At 42.5% G+C, this 17,688-nt stretch overlaps 1 protein-coding gene across 1 annotated transcript in view; it reads left to right on the top strand.

Annotated features, from left to right (window-relative positions):
• Window positions 1-17,379, top strand: part of METAP1 (methionyl aminopeptidase 1) — a 42,772-nt gene extending 25,393 nt beyond the window's left edge. Inside the window, exons 5-12 of the mRNA XM_075929646.2 lie at window positions 452-543; window positions 1,198-1,281; window positions 3,216-3,354; window positions 3,829-3,960; window positions 8,753-8,896; window positions 14,041-14,106; window positions 15,477-15,664; window positions 16,174-17,379. Coding sequence (XP_075785761.1) covers window positions 452-543; window positions 1,198-1,281; window positions 3,216-3,354; window positions 3,829-3,960; window positions 8,753-8,896; window positions 14,041-14,106; window positions 15,477-15,640 — 821 coding nt within the window. The 3' untranslated portion in view covers window positions 15,641-15,664; window positions 16,174-17,379. The remainder of the gene's footprint in view (window positions 1-451; window positions 544-1,197; window positions 1,282-3,215; window positions 3,355-3,828; window positions 3,961-8,752; window positions 8,897-14,040; window positions 14,107-15,476; window positions 15,665-16,173) is intronic.
• The last annotated feature ends 309 nt before the right edge of the window (window positions 17,380-17,688 follow it).

Below are 17,688 nucleotides of genomic sequence, written 5' to 3'. Positions count from 1 at the left end.
TAGTGCAAACTAATGGTCCTTAATCAGCCTCTTTTAACTATTTAGTCTGTAAGGTGCTAATAGACTATTTGTTTAAGTTTTTCCTGTTACAAAGTTGGCTACCCATCTGAAACTTTTGTTTCTTTAAAGCATCTGATGTTGGAGTTAAAAGCATGTGTTTTGAGCAAGACTGAGAAATTGATTATGGGCGTTATGGGAGTTAACTTTCTTTATGAGCATTTAGTGTGGAGGTGTGGAAGTGGGGAGATTGTGTAGGAAGGCATGCAAATTGAGGTTAGTCACATGTTAACCTTGCCATGACTGGTATAAGTGTGGTATGAGTGTGTTTTGTGGAAAGGAAGTACATTTGTATTTAAGTCCACGAAAAGAGATTTTGGTGTGTTTATATACTATAAACGTGTAAAATTGAACCTAAATATAATCCAGATTTTTTTATGATTTTTTTTTCCAGGCATGTCTGAATCAGAACAGGCACTTAAAGGAACGTCTCAAATAAAAATCCTCTCATCTGAAGATATAGAAGGGATGAGAGTAGTGTGTAGGGTGAGCTTATTTTACAGAATGTATATCCTCTCCATAAACTTAGAGAACTTGTGATCTTGCTAGTGTGTGACAATTCACTTGAAGAGTATAAACCTTGAAAATGCAGTTGTACTCTGAGAAGTGACTAACTAAAAATTGGCATGGTTCTGTCTCTGCTTCTCTCCCAGCAACTTCAGATTAAATTGTCTTATTTTGCAAGCGAAAAGGTGATTTTTCTACCTCTTGTCACTACAAAATCAACCTTAGATCTGAAAGTTAAGCTGACTGCTGACTAACAGGACTAACAAAATAACTATTTATTTCAGCCTCCAAAATAAGTAGATCTGTTGAATAAGAACTTCCGAGTTGTAATTAGTTTCTTGATCATAACCATATTTCCAGGTTTAAGTGGTTTATTTTACTTGGCAGGATTGTAAATCTAATTATTTATAAACAGTGAGTGGGATTTTCAAAGATGTCCGAGTGATTGAGGAGCACAAGTTCCATTGACTTTTCAGAAGTCCCAGTCTTCCCTTGCATCCTAGTACAACTTCCCTACTATTCTGGTTGTAATCACAGGAGATTGAGTAACCCCAAAGGGGGGAGGAATCTGTGTTCTAAGTGACTCAGGCTGTGTATAATTTTGAATAAGTAGTTCCTGATGTCATCTTACAGCTCGCTAGAGAAGTGTTGGATGTTGCTGCAATGATGGTGAAACCAGGCATAACTACTGAAGAAATAGATCATGCTGTCCATCTAGTAAGGATACTTTATCATACTTTTGGATTTGCACAAGCTCTCTCCTCCCTTTTCTTTGGTATGACTATGTAGTGTGTGTTACTGCTGAAATGTCTACTTCGATTTTCTTTATTTCCAAACTACCTTTAATTTCCAGCTAAAAAACCCCCAACCAAACAAAAAACCTCACATCCTCTCAAATGAAAGCCACTATATAATAGACATGAGAACAATTCCATTGCTAGAGTGGTAGATTTAAAGCCTTCTACCTCCCCCCCCCCCCTTTGCAAATTTGGAGGCTCCAAGGGATCTACTGCCAGGAATCAGAATGGGGCACTTAAGAGAACAGGGATGGAACTGACTGTTATACAAAACCCACCCTCTGCTCTGAAACTAGCTGCCCTGTGCAAATCAGGCAAACAAAGGCCCAAATCCAGCACAGTACTTGAAGTCTAGCAAGTGCTTTCCTGGATCAGGGTGTAAGTTCTAATTTATCTTGATTTTGTGGTTTTCATAAAGCCCACTTAGGAATTTGTTTATATTGGATCTCGGTTGAGTGTAGACTTCACAAAAAGCACAGCAGTTCCCTGAGATCTTGTAATATCAGAGGCAATTAGTAGGGGAGCTTTATGGTAGCTACTTTGCTATCTGCATTTGAGGCAGCTGGGCCAAAAGCAACAGGGAACACCCTGATTTGAGTTGAGAGGAGTGGAGGATGCTGAACCCTCCTGATGGTTCTGGTTTAATATGGTTTTACAAGGGCTAAATTAACCTACTCTTAAAAATTTCAATATGAACAGCCAGCATGTAAATTGTTAGTGCCCCTACCCTCACCCAAAATAGTGTCTGGGTAGTCTTTCAACGACTCACTGATAACAGTGAATAATGGTGTTAACTGTTTTAGGAGCAATTTTATTTTTCCAGAATTACTTTTTTTGTGTGTATGTATGTGTGTAGCTGTGTAAGCATCTAAATGGTTACAAAGACAAAAGAAGCTAAACATTTTTCTTTGTTTTAAAAGCAACTTAAATTTTGCTCAGGCTTACATTTTGTAAAAATGAAATTGTATAAATATGTACACTAGCCAGAGTGTTTCCATTGTTTAAAAAAAATCACCCACTCCAAAATAGTTAGCTTTTAAACAAATAAATATTCCCACAAGGTATCGAAGAACCTGAACATTTCAGCATTGATAACTGGAAGTGAAAACATCTGTAAACAAAAGAAAATAAATTAAACTTATTTCACACTGTCAATGTTGAAAGGAAATGCAAAAAGTAACAAACTAAACAAAGTGTGTCATGAGTCTAAACAAATAGGAAAATAAGCATTTGAGGAAATGTAAAGTATCACTTCTAATACAATAATTCCTCATTTAACACGTGCCCGCTTAACACGTTTTTGCGATAGCACAATATTTTTTTAGGGAACGTTTTTTGAATTACACGACTGTCCCTGGAATAACACGATTTCCCCAACCGGCCCGTTGCCAGCAGCTGTGCGGGTCTTCCCCCGCCTCCCTGCAAAGGGGCGGAGGGTTTGTCACTCGCTGCACTGTTCCCCAGTTACCCCCCCTCGCCGGACGCAGTGCAGGTCCCAGCAGACCTGTCAGAGGGGCATACTCCCAACCCGGTCTCCTCCCCTCTCCTCTCCTTCCCTTCCCCAGAGACAAACACCAGTCTCCTTTCTCCCCCAACCTTATGTCCCAGTCCCAACAGACACCATCGCTTGAAATTCAACCCCCACCTTTTCCATTATTTTCAATGGGAAAATTGACCCCGCATAGCACGTTTTCACTTAACACGATCATTTTCTGAAACATATCTATAGAGTTAAATGAGGAATTACTGTACAGAATTAAGATATTGACATTACTCAAAATCTATTCTACTCCTTGACTAATGGCTTTGCTAATCTAAAATGTATTATGTGTATGTTTTCTAAATCTGTTTTAGGCCTGCATTGCCAGGAACTGCTATCCTTCCCCACTGAATTATTATAATTTCCCCAAGTCATGCTGTACGTCAGTGAATGAAGTGATCTGCCATGGAATTCCTGACAGACGGCCATTGCAAGAGAGTGATATTGTTAATGGTAGGTGACATGAAAGTCAGACCTTTCAATAGCTCTATTTGCATCCAGTCTTTACAGCTCAAACACTAGGGTAGGGTTTTGATTTTTAGGGTGGTACATTGTGGTTGGAAGTTGTTTTTCTTCACTCATGAGTTAGCGTTTTGTTATGTGTAGTATCTACGTATCCAAATTCATGGATTGTGTAAAATTCCAACTATACAGAATTAGACAAAAGAACTCAGAAATACTCTTGTTATGACCATATTGCGCACATGTAGTTTCCAGCTGCTATTATTAAATGAGAACCGTTTAACGACATTACACTTCTGCTAGTTCATACCATAAAATCTATAAGATGGACAGTGTGGCTAAGTTAATGTCACTGGAGTTTTGCATGGTTTGAGTTCTGAGAATGCTTTGTATTTAATTACTGTTGTGCCTTAAGCAAAACAAAGGTCAGGAAGTGAGAAGTTTTCTCTTTGATGTTCTTTGCAGTGGATATCACTATATATCGCAATGGTTATCATGGGGATCTGAATGAGACGTTTTATGTTGGAGACGTTGATGAGGGTGCAAGGAGGCTAGTTCAGACAACTTATGAGTGCCTAATGCAAGCAATTGATGCAGGTAAGTACCATTGCTGAAGCCTAAGGTGTCAGGCTGTACTGATTTTTGATGCTAGAACTCTAATGTTTAAACTGCTACTTAGGAATTACTGCTGTTACAGAACCATACTTAATGCGTGTTGCTAGTTGAATACACTTAAACACTGCATAATGCAGGGTCATTCTTAAGTTGCTGTATTTTAGTTTCTGTTGATGGTTGTTGCAAACTTTATTTGGAATGCGCGTTGTTAAGGAAAAGGTGTAATAATCTCTATTTGATAAACTAATTCATATGTGACACTGTGGTTTGTTCATATGCAAACATGTATTTGATTCTCTGCAAGAGAAATAAGGATATGTCTACACTACCACCCTAGTTAGAACTAGGGTAGTAATGTAGGCAACCGGAGTTGCAAATGAAGCCCAGGATTTGAATTTCCCGGGCTTCATTTGCATAAAACCGGGCGCCGCCATTTTTAAATGTCCGCTAGTGCGGACTCTGTGCCGCGTGTAGCCACGCGGCACGGAGTCCGCACTAGCGGACATTTAAAAATGGCAGCGCCCAGCTTTATGCAAATGAAGCCCGGGAAATTCAAATCCCGGGCTTCATTTGCAACTCCGGTTGCCTACATTACCACCCTAGTTTGAACTAGGGTGGTAGTGTAGACATACCCTAAGAGTCCATGACCTGAGTTGCTCTCGCTCTAGGAGGGAAAAAAAAGAGACAGTGCTCAGGATGCTTTGGGAGACCCAAGAGGGGGTAACTTTTTAATTGTAAAGATTATGTTTATTATCTATGATAGGGTCAGAGCAGAAGGCTACAAAAAAGTAGTGGAGGGGAGATATATAAGATCTCTGTTCACAGAGTAACAGGGAGGGGCTGGTTTAGAACCAGCAGAGGCAATGGGTGGGGGGGCTGCAGTGGAACACCTGGGGCTATTTGACCAGGCCTGCAGAGTCAGGCCAGCCTAGGCTACTTGGGACACCTGCAGGTAATTAAAAAAAAAAAAAAACAGTTCAGATTGGCTATTAAGCAGCTTTGCCTGCAGTTAGTGCAGGTGTGTAGCTGGAAGGATGGAGGAAAGTTCTGCTGAGAGGAGGAGGAGAGGAAACAACAACTGAACACTAGGGCTGTGTCCAGACTCAGGGGTTTTTTCGGGAAAAGTAGCCTTTTCCCGAAAAAACTTCCCCTGCGTCCAGACTCAAGCCGCGTTCTTTCGAAATTATTTCGAAAGAACGTGGCTTTTCTTTCGATGGTGGTAAACCTCATTTCACGAAGAAGAACGCCTTCTTTCGAAAGTTCCTCTTTCGAAAGAAGGCGTTCTTCAATGTAAAGAGGCCGTCTTCGAAAGAGAGCATCCAGACTCGCTGGGTGCTCTCTTTCGAAAAAGCGGATTTCCCTTTCGAAAGATCCGCCTGCAGTCTAGACGCGTTCTTTCGAAAGAGGCTCTTTCAAAAGATGCTTTCGAAAGAGGCTCTTTCAAAAGATGCTTTCGAAAGAGGCTCTTTCAAAAGATGCTTTCGAAAGAGGCTCTTTCAAAAGATGCTTTCGAAAGAGGCTCTTTCAAAAGAAGCCTGCAGTCTAGACATAGCATCCGAGAATGAACCAGAGAGAAGGAAAGTGTGGAAAAGTAGCCTAAGGGTCTTGGAGCTGTCTTACAGCAGTTATTGGGGACTCATACAGGCAGCTACTATTACAGGGCCCTGGGCTGGAACCCAGAGAAGGGGGTGGGCCCAGATTCCCCACAACATCCACCTCCTTACTTCCACTTGGGGAAGAGAACTGTGGAGTTTATTCTCCGTTTTACCATACGTTGGCGATGATGAAAAGAGCTCAGCAAACAGCAAACTAAAGCCCTAGGCTTAGTGCTTAAAATTGTGGGCTGCTGTAAGCCTCTGGCTATGTCTAGACTGTAAGCTTCCTTTGAAAGACGTTTTTTTGGGAAGAGATCTTCTGAAAGAACTTCTTTCGGAAGAGCATCCACACACATCAAAAAAAAGATCTGCTTTTTCGCAGACTGATTGGACGCTCTCTCGCATAAAAGGCCACCTGGCACCACTTCAGCCAGGGCTTGAGGTCACCAGTTGCTTCTGAGTGCTAGTGCCGGAGTCCTTGTAGAGACACACGCTTAAAGGGACCCCCCCGGACAGCCGTTTCTCTTCTACTGCTGCGTGCTTGCCTACCTCTTCGAGGGACAGCAGAGTTCTCGCAGGGCCTGTTGTGGTTGCCCTGCTTTTTTGGACACCACAGCTTTTCTCTTGGTGCCATGGAGCCAGAGCTGCCCCTGGGCATGCAGTGGTGCCACACGCCCATGCTGCAGTTTTTGCAGCACTTTGTGCCAGCTGCCTTCTTGGTTCTGCACAAGCTCGACCCTGAGCTTATTCTTGGGACCCTCTCCCTGGGTGCGGGAGCTACACTCCGGCAACCGCTCCCCATGGTGGAGGCATTTCTGGAGGCTGGACACCAGTTTGGACTGATGGGACCGGCTGGTCCTGGAGCAGTGGGAAGACCAGCAGTGGCTCCAAAAACTGTTTTGGAGCTGTGTGCCTGGCTCGCCCCCGCCCTCCAGAGACACGACACCCACCTGTGGCCTGCCATCCCCTGGAGAAATGGGTTGCAATCGCCATTTGGAAGCATGCCACCCTAGACAGCTAGCAGTTGGTGGGCAATCAGTTTGGCCACACATTTTGGAGAGGAAGGGGCAGGCCTTTCTCCTGGAGTGGAGGGGAGATGCTGGCCACGAGGGGTGAGCCATTGAGCAGCCGCGGACAGCTGCCATCCGCCAGGCCCATCAGGCTGGGGTGCGAATCTGGGAAGCCCTGAGGGAGAGGTTCTTTCAAAGACCCCAGTAAGTCTCCCCAGGGCATTGCAGCCCTCCCCCCCGACCTCTCTTTGTCCTTTCCTTGACCTCACAATAAAGACACCTGTTTGGTTTCCAACAAAATGAAGTCTGTATTTATCTTTCATTAAAAAAGGTGGGTAGGGGAGAAGGGGGGCTCATAAGCTGGAGGGGGAGGCAGGCTCAGAGTGGCATGGGGGGTTAGCTAGATGTCCCACCTCGGGTGAAGGGACCTTATCAGAGTTGGGGTTGTGTGGGTCCGGGGATCACAGGGTTAGGGCATAGGCATCACATGGGGAGGGGACATGGGCATTGCTTGGGGAAGGAGCAGAGGCATTGTATGGGGGGCAGAAGGAGGAAGAATGGGCATAGCAGGTGGGGTGACAGCAGGCGGGGCTTCCATCATTTCTCTCATGACGGCACACGTGCTATCACACTGCTGCATGAGATGGTCCCAGGCACGGTTCTGCCACTCGGACCCTGGCATGCTTTTGGGTCCCCCCGGACTGTGATAGCTGGCACAGGTGGCGTGGATCACCCCTCAGTCCCGACTGGTCTGGCTGTGGAGAACACTTAAGAGGGAGAGTCATCCCTGCAGACACTGTCCCTGAGGCCGTGCCTCCTCTGTGAGCAGCCACCAACAGTCCTGTCCATGTGTGGCCTGGACAGCAGGCTCTGCCTCACAAGGGCCCCATGCAGGCAAGGGAGGTGTCCAGCGACAGTGGGATCCCATGGGCATCAGAGGAGCTGGGAGCAGCCTGGCCCTCCCTGGGGTCTGCACACACACACCTGCGCCTCACAGCACTGCCCGCATGAGTGGGTGGTGCCTTGCATGTGCAGGCATGCCTGTGTGCTGTGTGCGGCACTCCTTGGGGTGTCTGAGGTCGTGCCTGTGCCCTTGTGGCTAGCTTGCTTCCAGCCGTGGCTGGTGCTGGGAGTCCCAACCTCCCCCCCTCTGGGGGAAGGGGCAGACGTGTGTGTGGCCTCCCCTGAGCCTGGCATCAGGATCCCACCCATGCTCGGGCTGCCTGCTGTGTCTGCGTGCCGCAGGGCTCGCTGAACCATGGTGAGCCCCACTCGCCAGCTGCGCTGTCCTGCGATCTGCACATGCACAGATCGCCTAAACCCGGCTCTTCTGGGTTGCAATCTACTCGCCCTGGGCAAGTAGATTGCATTATTTGTTGAGCCCTGGCGTGCCGCACCCTGGGTGCTGGAACCCCTGGGGCTTCTTCCTGTGATCACCCGGGGGGAGGAGGCGCGGGGTTTTGTGGCTCCACCCTGGGTGGCAAGGCCTGTAGTAGGGAGAGCCATGCGGTCAAGGTGCTGCTCTCAGGCCAGCTTCCTGCCACAAGCCTTGTCCAGGGTGCTTGCAGCTTTAAGAGCTGGCAGGAGACAGGAAGTATAGAGTTGTGATAAGTATGGCTGGTGTCTACCAGGGCACCTGTGTTATTTCCTGGAGGCCTCTTTTTTCGAAAGAAAACTCTCTTCCCTATCCACACACGCCTTTTTGCGAAAGATGATGGTGTAGGGAGGAAGGGATTAGATTTTTAGGAAACAGGGAAGTTTTTGGAAAAGGGGGAGCCTCTGACTGGGCGGGGCTGATTAATCACCTGTGAAGATGAGGGAACACGTATGTTGGTTGATTGCTGTAATTCACAAAATCATGCGTGTTTTAAAAAAAAAAGCCAAAAATAATTGTAAACTTAAAAATTGGATGGTTACAGACTATGAATCCCGGTGGTTGAACATGGGGATATTTGAAACTAAAAGAGCTCTAAACTATGCAGGGACCTGTTTCCATCATTTCACGCTGATGCTACAGACATTCCAGACTTCAGAGTGATGCCTAGACAGTGACCATTATGGAATCTGACTTGATAGCTAGATGGAGGTGGCAACCTTGGCCCATACAAAGTAGATGGAAATGTGTTGAAGGAGGGCTCTTGTTAAAAACATGCATGTCTTGTCTTTCAGTAAAACCTGGCGTTCGATATAGAGAGCTGGGAAATATTATTCAGAAACACGCCCAAGCAAATGGCTTTTCAGTTGTTCGGAGCTACTGTGGGCATGGGATCCACAAGCTTTTCCATACTGCTCCTAATGTGCCACATTATGCCAGTGAGTATTCAGTTATCTGCCAGTACATGGCTAGTGATGTATAAACACAATTAACGTTTGTTCCTTTCCTACTAACGTCATGTATGTGGCTTGACAGCCTGTCCCTTTGGATTTTTGTATTTACAGAATAATTTCTTGAATGTTGAATTTAAAATATGTTATGAACAAACTGGGCCAACGTGCATCTGCTTTGGAGGTGGGGAATGGACCCTTGCTGCTGTGAATGAATGACAACTTGCCATGTGACAATTCCCGATTTTGTTGATTCAAGACATTTAGAGGAGGAGTTTGAAGAGGACTAGATACACTTAACATTCTTTAAAATTGTTTAGACTAAACTAAAACCAAAATTACTTGATTTAAAAAAACAAAACCCTACTGAGAGAGGAATAAGTTCGAGGAGTAAAAAGAGAATGGAGGCAGAAGCCCAGCAGCAGCGTGGGGGCTCTCCAGTTTATTGCACCCAATGTACCAGGCAGGATTACCTGCCCTATGGACAGGTGGCATATATGTGCATTCGGTGGAAGACAGGTGTCAGTAATTGGGGCTTTGATCATTAGAAGCATAAAGAGCTGAAATTTGGGATGACCGGGAAAACTGAGACTTACCTGTCTGGTGTGAAGGTTGTGGACCTCTTGAGACATCTAGATAGACTTACGTGTAGTGCTGGGGAGGAGTTGGTGGTCCTGGTATATGTAGGTACCAATGACATAGGGAAGAGCTCCTGGAGGCCAAATTTACTTGCTAGGTAAGAGAGTGAAATCTGGGACCTCCATGGTAGTGTTCTGTGAAATGCTTCCAGTTCCACATCAAGTGCTAGGTAGACAGGCAGAACTGCAAGGTGTCAGTGTGTGGATGAGATGATGGTGTAGGGAGGAAGGGTTTAGATTTTAGGAAACAGGGAACCTTTTGGAAAAGGGGGAGTCTATACACGAAGGATGGGCTCCACCTAAACTAAAATGGAACCAGATTGCTGGCACTTAAAAGTTAAAAAAGGTCATAGAGCAGTTTTTAAAGTAAGGGCTGGGAGAAAGCTGACAGATGCAGAGGAGTACATGTTTGTACAGAGACAAGTTTGTAAAATGCTTATATTATAACTGCTAGAACAATAAATATTAAGATAGGTCAACTAGAGTGTCTCATATTGAATGAGGATATTTTGTATAATCAGGGCTCGACAAATTAGTCAATCTACTCGCCCGGGGCGAGTAGATTATAAGCCAGCACGGCTCTGCAGTGCGATCTGCGCATGCGCAGCGTGCCAAATCGTGCGGCTGGCGAGCAGGGCTCACCATCACTTGTCAAGCCCTGGGTATAATAATAGGCATAATTGAAACTGGCTGAAATTAAGATACTCAGTTGGACACAGTAATACAGGATACAAAATATATCAGAAGGACAAAACAGATCATGCTGGTGGGGGAGTGGCACTATATGTGAAAGAAAAAGCAGAGTCAAATTAAGTAAAAATCTTAAATGAACCACATTGTTCCATAGAATTTCTGTGGATAGTAATTCCATGCTGTAATAATATGAATATAACAGCAGGGATATATTATTGACCACTTGACCAGGGTGGTGAAAGTGATTGTGAAGTGTTAAGGGAGATTAAAGAGTCTATAAAAATAAAAAAAACTTAATAAAATAATAATAATAATTAATAATAGGTAATCCCCATATTGACTGGGTATATGTCACCTCAGGACAAAATGCAGAGATCAAGTTTCTTGATACCTTCAATGACTGCTTTTTGGAACAGCTAGTCTTGAATTCCACAATGGAAGTCTTGATTTAGTCCTAAGTGGAGCATAGGATCTGGTCCAAGAGGTAGGTAAGAGCTGGCCTGCTTGAAAATAGTGACCATAATATAATTACGTTTAACATCCTTGTGCTGGGAAAAACACCACAGCAGCTCAACACTGTAGCATTTAATTCCAGAAAGGGGAACTATGGAGGTTAAACATATTAAAAGGTACAGGGCCAAAAGTGAAATCCCTGCAAACTGCATGGAAACTTTTCAGACACCATAATACAGGTTCAATTTAAATGTCTACCTGAAATTTAAGAAAACCACAGTAAGAGAACTAAATAAGTGCCACCATGGCTTGGCTTAAGTAAAAGAAGCAGTGAGAGATAAAAAGGCATCATATAAAAAGTGGAAGTTACATCCTAGTGAGAAAAATAGAAAGGAGCATAAATTGTCATATGAAGTATAAAAATATAATTAGGAGGGCCAAAAAGGAATTTGAAGAACAGCTAGCCAAAATTTCAGAAAATAATAGCAGGTTTTTTAAGTTTATGAGAAGCAAGAAGCCACCTGCTAAACAACCAGTAGGGCCACTGGATGATTGAGATGCTAAAGGAGCACTCAACAACAATAAGACCATTGTGGAAAAAATAAATGAATTCTTTGCAGTAGATGTAAGGAAGATTGCCAAACCTGAGCCAGTTTTTTAGATGACAAATATGAGGAACTGTCTCAGGTTGAATTGTCATCAGAGGTTGTTTTGGAAATTGCAGAACTACTATCTGTTGTTTGTAACTTACCCTTTAAATCATCTTCTGTACCAAATGACTGGAAGATAGCTAATGTGATGCCAGTCTTTAAAAAGGGCTCTAGAGGTGAGCTTGGCAATTACGGGCCAGTAAGTGTAATGTCAGTACTGGGCAAATTCATTGAAACTATAGTAAAGAGCAGAATTATCAGACACATAAATAAACATAATTTGTTGGTGGGCAAAAGTCAACATGGTTTTTGTAAAAGGAAATCATGCCTCACCAATCTATTAGAATTCTTTCAGGGGATCAACAAGCAAGAGGACAAGGTAGATCCAGTGGATATAGTGTACTTAGATTTCCAGACAACCTTTGACAAGGTCCCTCACCAAAGGCTCTTAAGCAAAGTAAGCTGTCCTGAGATAAAAATCCATGAGTCCTCTTATGGATTGATAACTGATTAAAAGAAAGGAAACAAAGGTTAAGAATAAATGGTCAGTTTTCAGAATGGAGTGAGGTAACTAGTGGTGTCGCCCAGGGGTCTGTACTGGGACCAGTCCTATTCCATATATTCACAAATGATCTGGAAAAAGGTGGCAAAATTAGCTGCTGATACTAAACTGCTCAAGCTAGTTAAGTTCAAAGTAGACTGTGAAGAGCATACAAAGGATCTGACAAAACTAGGTGACTGGGTAGCAAAATGGCAGATTAATTTTAATGTTGATTAATGCAAAGTAATGCATATAGGAAAACATAATCCCAACTACACGTATAAAATGATGGGGACTAAATTAGTTATTACCACTTAAGAGATATTGGATAGGTCTCTAAAAATATCCATTCAATGTGCAGCATCAGTGAAAAAAGCAAACAATGTTAGGGATGATTAAAAAGGGATTAAGACTTAAACAGAGAATAATTAATTGCATATCTATACATTCATGGAACATTCACATCTTCACTATTGTGTACAGATGTGGTTGCCTCATCTCAAAAAAGATATCTGGGTATTGAAAGAAGTTCAGAAAAAGGCAACAAAATGTCTACAAGTATAAAACAGGAGAGATTAATAAGACTGAGACTTTTCAGTTTGGATATGATAAGAAGGATTATGATAGAGGTTTATAAAATCATGACTGGTGTGTAAAAGTGAATAAAGAAGAGTTATTTGCTCCTTCCCATAATACAAGAACTAGGGGTCACCAAATGAAATAGGTAGAAAATTTAAAACAAACAAAAGGAAATACTACTTTACACAATGTACAGTTAACTTGTGGAACTCATTGCTGGAGTATGTTGTGAAGTCCAAGACTATAACAGGGTTAAAAAATGAGCTAGATAAATTCATGGAGGATATGTCATTAGCCAGAATTGATAGGAATGGTGTCCCTAGCCACTTTTTGCCAGAAGCTGGGAGAGAGGGATCATTTGATGATTATTCCTTCTGAGACAAGTGGCATTGGCTACTATTGGAGGACAGGATACTGGGCTAGGTGGACCTAGAATGGTGGTGGATATGTAATTACCCAATTTTCTTAGTGTAACTAAAAAAAAACCTGAGAGAGAAATTCACATTCTTCTTGGATATTAGGGACAATGGACGCTTATTGATGGAAACAATAAGCAAGCTTCATTTTGAGGAGGGAAATGCATTATTTTCCTTAGGTTTGGATGAGTGACAAAAGCAAAAAGGAAAAATCTAAAGTGGAATTGTTAATGAGAACAGAGTGGAAGGGTCAGTTCCTTTCTGGCTAAACCCAAATGCATTTTAAAAGAAAAAACAAACAAACCACAAAAACCACTCAGTTTAGTCCACAAACTCTGCTGAACAAGATTAGAAGCAGAATCTACAAGAGGAGTGAAACTCGTACAGAAACAAAGGGGTGTGTGTGAAAGCTTAGCATAATTGTTTATAGCATGCAACAGCAGCACATGATTGGGTTAAGGGAAGCCTTGTTAAGTGTAAGAAAGATTTACTGTACTATGTACAGTGAATCAGTGTGAAGACATAATGGTTGAGATTTGTCAAAGCTATGTAGATGATTTTTGACATACCACTTTCATTAGATATATTCCCTATTCAAACGTTATTAGTATACCCCAGATTCTTAAATTGCTTATGTAACACAATGACTCTACTTGCCAAAGTAAAGATAAAAAACCTTTTTGTTGACATGGCAACTCTGGACAGCAAGATGATCTGAATCCCATCTCTTCTTGACTTTTTGTTGCTCGGAGAAGAATCAACGATAGAAACAAATTGACATTTTAAAATCTTCTTTGAATATTTTTAAACAATTATGCCATATGCTTTTCATTCAACCTGCCACTTGTGCTTTTCATATTCTTAAAAAAAACTTCTCTTGGAGTTTCTGCATTTTGTTGACTTGATTGCTTTCATGGAGTGAAAACTGAGGTCTAGAAAAGACAGGAATGAATTGCAAGCACTTTTCATGAAATGGAAGCATAACAATAATGTATATTAGGCTGAGAAGGGAGGGGAGGGAGATAGAAATATAACTTGGAGGAATGTAGGTGGCTCTGCAGTACACTGCATTGAGGGGATTGAGCATCCCTTGCATACATCTTTTGACCTTCACTCTTGGAAGATGTGTTCAACTATAATTAATGTTCTAATTTCATTTCAGAAAATAAGGCTGTTGGAGTGATGAAGCCTGGTCATGTCTTTACAATTGAACCAATGATTTGTGAAGGTAAGTGGTGAGGTGTGAAGAAGGGGACTTAAGTAAAGAGTGAGGAAGTGGAATTTGTTGGGGGTGTCATTTCTTGGTATGGAGCTTCCTCTAAACGGGAAGTGTCAAACAGATGGCCCAGGGGCCATATTCATCCCCGAAAGCTTTTTTTTCCATCCTGCAAATACCTTTGCAATTTACAGAGGGTTTCTACCTACAGTTGCCTGGCTGTGCCAGTTCTAAGGGGCTGGGATGAAGCCAGTTTAGAGCTTCAGTTGGTGGAGTTTCTGAGGGAGCCAGTGCCAGATTGGATGCGGGATTCTGCCCCTGCCCCTTCTTCTCCCCTTTGCTTGCAATGATGCTTCATGCAGCCAGTGGGGATGCTATAACCCCCTACATACCAGGGTTCTGAAGAGGCATCTTTCCAGTTCTTTGTCCCTCCTTGCCAAGCCTTATTTCTCTACTAGACCCTCCAAGAGCTGGGCTCCTTCTCTTTTTTTTTTCCTCACTCCTTCCCTGGTCCCTGCTGACACTGAGCCCAGCAGCGCTCAAACCTTTATTCCCTGTACTGCACTGTTGCTGAGTCCCACAGGAGCAGGTTCTGGGAAGTAGGTTCTTTTTCATTCCCCCAATTCCAGGGAACAGGATGTGGGCAGAACTGGAAGGGAGGAGAGACTCCTCACTGGGAGAAAGAGTGAGACACATGGGCAATAGATAGTCTCCAAAGGTAAAGCAGGTGTGCATATACATGCTGGTGAGGAAAATTGAGGTCATGGGTAAGGAGAAATCATAAGAGGGTAGAGGGTATGACCTGTATTGAGGGGATGCAGAGCTGAATTAATGAGCAGAGGAAAAGAGGTTTCCTCGTGCACTTTTTTTTTTAAGACTATTTGTCTTTAAATGTGATACTGAACTTGGCAAGCTAAAGAGAAATACTGTGGTCTGATGTGGAAGGCAAAATTTTGCCTCTTGCCAGTTAACTTTATACTCTCAGCTTAGTGACACTCTGCCATGGTAAGTCTGCTGCTATTGCAGAATGAAGTTAACAACTTTAATAAGCTCTAAAAGACTGTAATGACTGAAGAAAACTGAGTTTGAAGTTCTGTCTTCATTTGTTGTCTGTCTTATGTTTCATTGTGTATTATTAAGCAGGCATGGTGTAGCAGTGATAGAAGCTAAGTGGAAAAAGTATGCCAAAAATTGGAAATTTTAAGAGGCCTTTGACAAATTAATTCTGATTCAAGTGTAATACACATTCATAATTCACTGTTTCTATACTACTTAGAAGAGACACCTTTAAGAACTACCGTTGTCCATACTTTGCGTGATTTTGAAAACAAAAGTCAAAAAGTAACACTCAGTGAATTTTAATATTTAAATTATTTTGCTAGGTGGGTGGCAAGATGAAACCTGGCCTGATGGCTGGACTGCAGTGACAAGAGATGGAAAGCGGTCTGCACAGTTTGAGCACACGCTTCTGGTCACAGATACTGGTTGTGAAATCTTAACCCGGCGATTGGACAGTATTCGTCCTCACTTCATGTCCCAGTGTTAGTTTAGACTGAACTGATGGATATGAGTATCTTTTGTCTCTGTACTATGCATTTTATTAAGAGTACAGAACAGAGGGGGATTTTATCATTTGTTTTGTTCTCATTGACTGTAGTTAAGAGAGGAATACAGCATTTGGTACATATTTTGAAGAACCTGACCCAGCATCTGAAAACGAAGTATTTAAAATATTTTCTGCTTCCATCCTGTCCACAACACACTGTATTTTCTTTATTTTTGTTTTCTTTCATTTCCCCCCCCCTTGCTTTCAACCCGACCTACAGTTTTTTCTGCACATGCATGGTATTATCTAGAAAGTGTAGGTTACTTTCCCACTGAGGACTTGATGTGTTGTGCATCAAGTCTTTTCTCACTTCTTCAATGTGCCTGACCTTTCTCTATGTATAGTGGCACCTGCAATTTTAATTGTTGCCATTTCTGCAAATGGGCTTTGTTTATAACCAGACAGAGGAGGGGGATAACTACTTAGAAAGAGGCACTTGTTGCCAAGACTTGTCTTCCTTAGTTCTGTCCCAGATCTTTGTCAATTGCCACTGCTGTAATTGAGACCATAGACATCTTTCTTGCTGGAAATTGTTAATGCTGCTTCTCTGCTTATAAAATCACTTGAAAATTGCTTCCTGCAAAGAGCTGCCTTTCTGAAGAGCAGAATTTTCGGTGGTCAGAATTTTCGGTGCACCAAAAGTTCACCGTGAAACTGCTACTTCATACCTGAACATGAAAAGGAATAAGCTGGGTCACCAAGACAAAATTATTTACACGCTACTGTGCATGTTATTGAGGGGCCTCTCCCCTAGAGATATGAGGGGATGGGGACTGCAAAGTGAAGACATTACAGCAAGAGGAGATTCAGAACTATTTCAAAATAATGCTCATATCTGAGTGAAGAGGAAATGTCTGAGCTACTGCTGCTGTATTAGTTTTCTTGGAATTTTAAGAAAGTTTTATGTGAATTTCAAGCTCTTGAGAAGTGTCAGGCTGACAGCCCTGGAAACTGAAGTGCTGGCCTCAGACCAGATACAGTGTGGGCAGCAGTAGAACAATTTTCCCCATGCATCTTGACTAGGGTGCCACCATCCTGCTCTGAAAGGAGTATGGGAGCTGGTTAGCCTCTCCCCCTGCCCTACCCTTGAGTCTTTAGTGTTTCTGCCGAGATTTTTTTCTTTTCTGAATCAGTAATGAAAATGGTTTCACCCACAGTTGCAGTTCCAATGTCTATTTTCCTTGAAACACTATAATGCCAGAAAAACTTAAACCAATGAAGACAAATCAAATCATAAAATCATGGGCATAAAGTGCACATTTTACTTGGTGTCTGACTTCTTGTCACACAGCGGGCCTGGTCTTTGAAGGCACTGAGTGTTCTCACCTGTTGTTGGCACCAATTAAACTTGAGAGCAATTAATGCATCACAGAACTGGACCCATTGTGGACACAATGAAATGTGAAACTTGCCAGAAAATGTCTTCTCTTCCCACAGTGCCTCAGACCTTTATTGCTGTAAGAGTATCATTGTGATAACATTTTCATTACCTTTATTATTTTTAATGATACAGTAAAAAATGACCTAAAATGGTTCACACGTGTGCGCACGTGTGTAAGTGTAGATTTTAACAAAACAGACTGCAATATTTGAGTGGAATTACCTGTGTTGAGTGCCATGTATGTAATGTACTAAGGAGATTAAAAGTTGGGATGACTATCATGGAAATTTGCCCACCATGCCACCTGAGTGGGTACAATTGTCTTGACTTTTTTGTGTGCGCATATGTGACAGGAAGTCTTCACTTTGGCATATAAAAATTGCAGCTTCTTTTAATGGAAACTATTTTTATAGTATAAAATTATAACACAGTATTTCTGAGCCCTGGGGACATACAAGAGTATTTGAACCTGTAAAAATCCTTATCAGATTCATCGTAGGTTAATTCCATTAATTTAACAATGCGCTAAACTCCCTCAGGCATGGTTTAATATACATTTGTTAAGTATTTGCAGTAGGATAACTAAATGGACAATTCTCAAATGGGA

This window comes from Pelodiscus sinensis, chromosome 4 (genome assembly GCF_052426305.1).
Source record: "Pelodiscus sinensis isolate ZL-2025 chromosome 4, ASM5242630v1, whole genome shotgun sequence".
In the NCBI taxonomy this organism is placed as follows: Eukaryota; Metazoa; Chordata; order Testudines; family Trionychidae; genus Pelodiscus; species Pelodiscus sinensis.
Note: the sequence above shows the minus strand (reverse complement) of the source record. Positions and strands in the feature narration are given on the sequence as shown.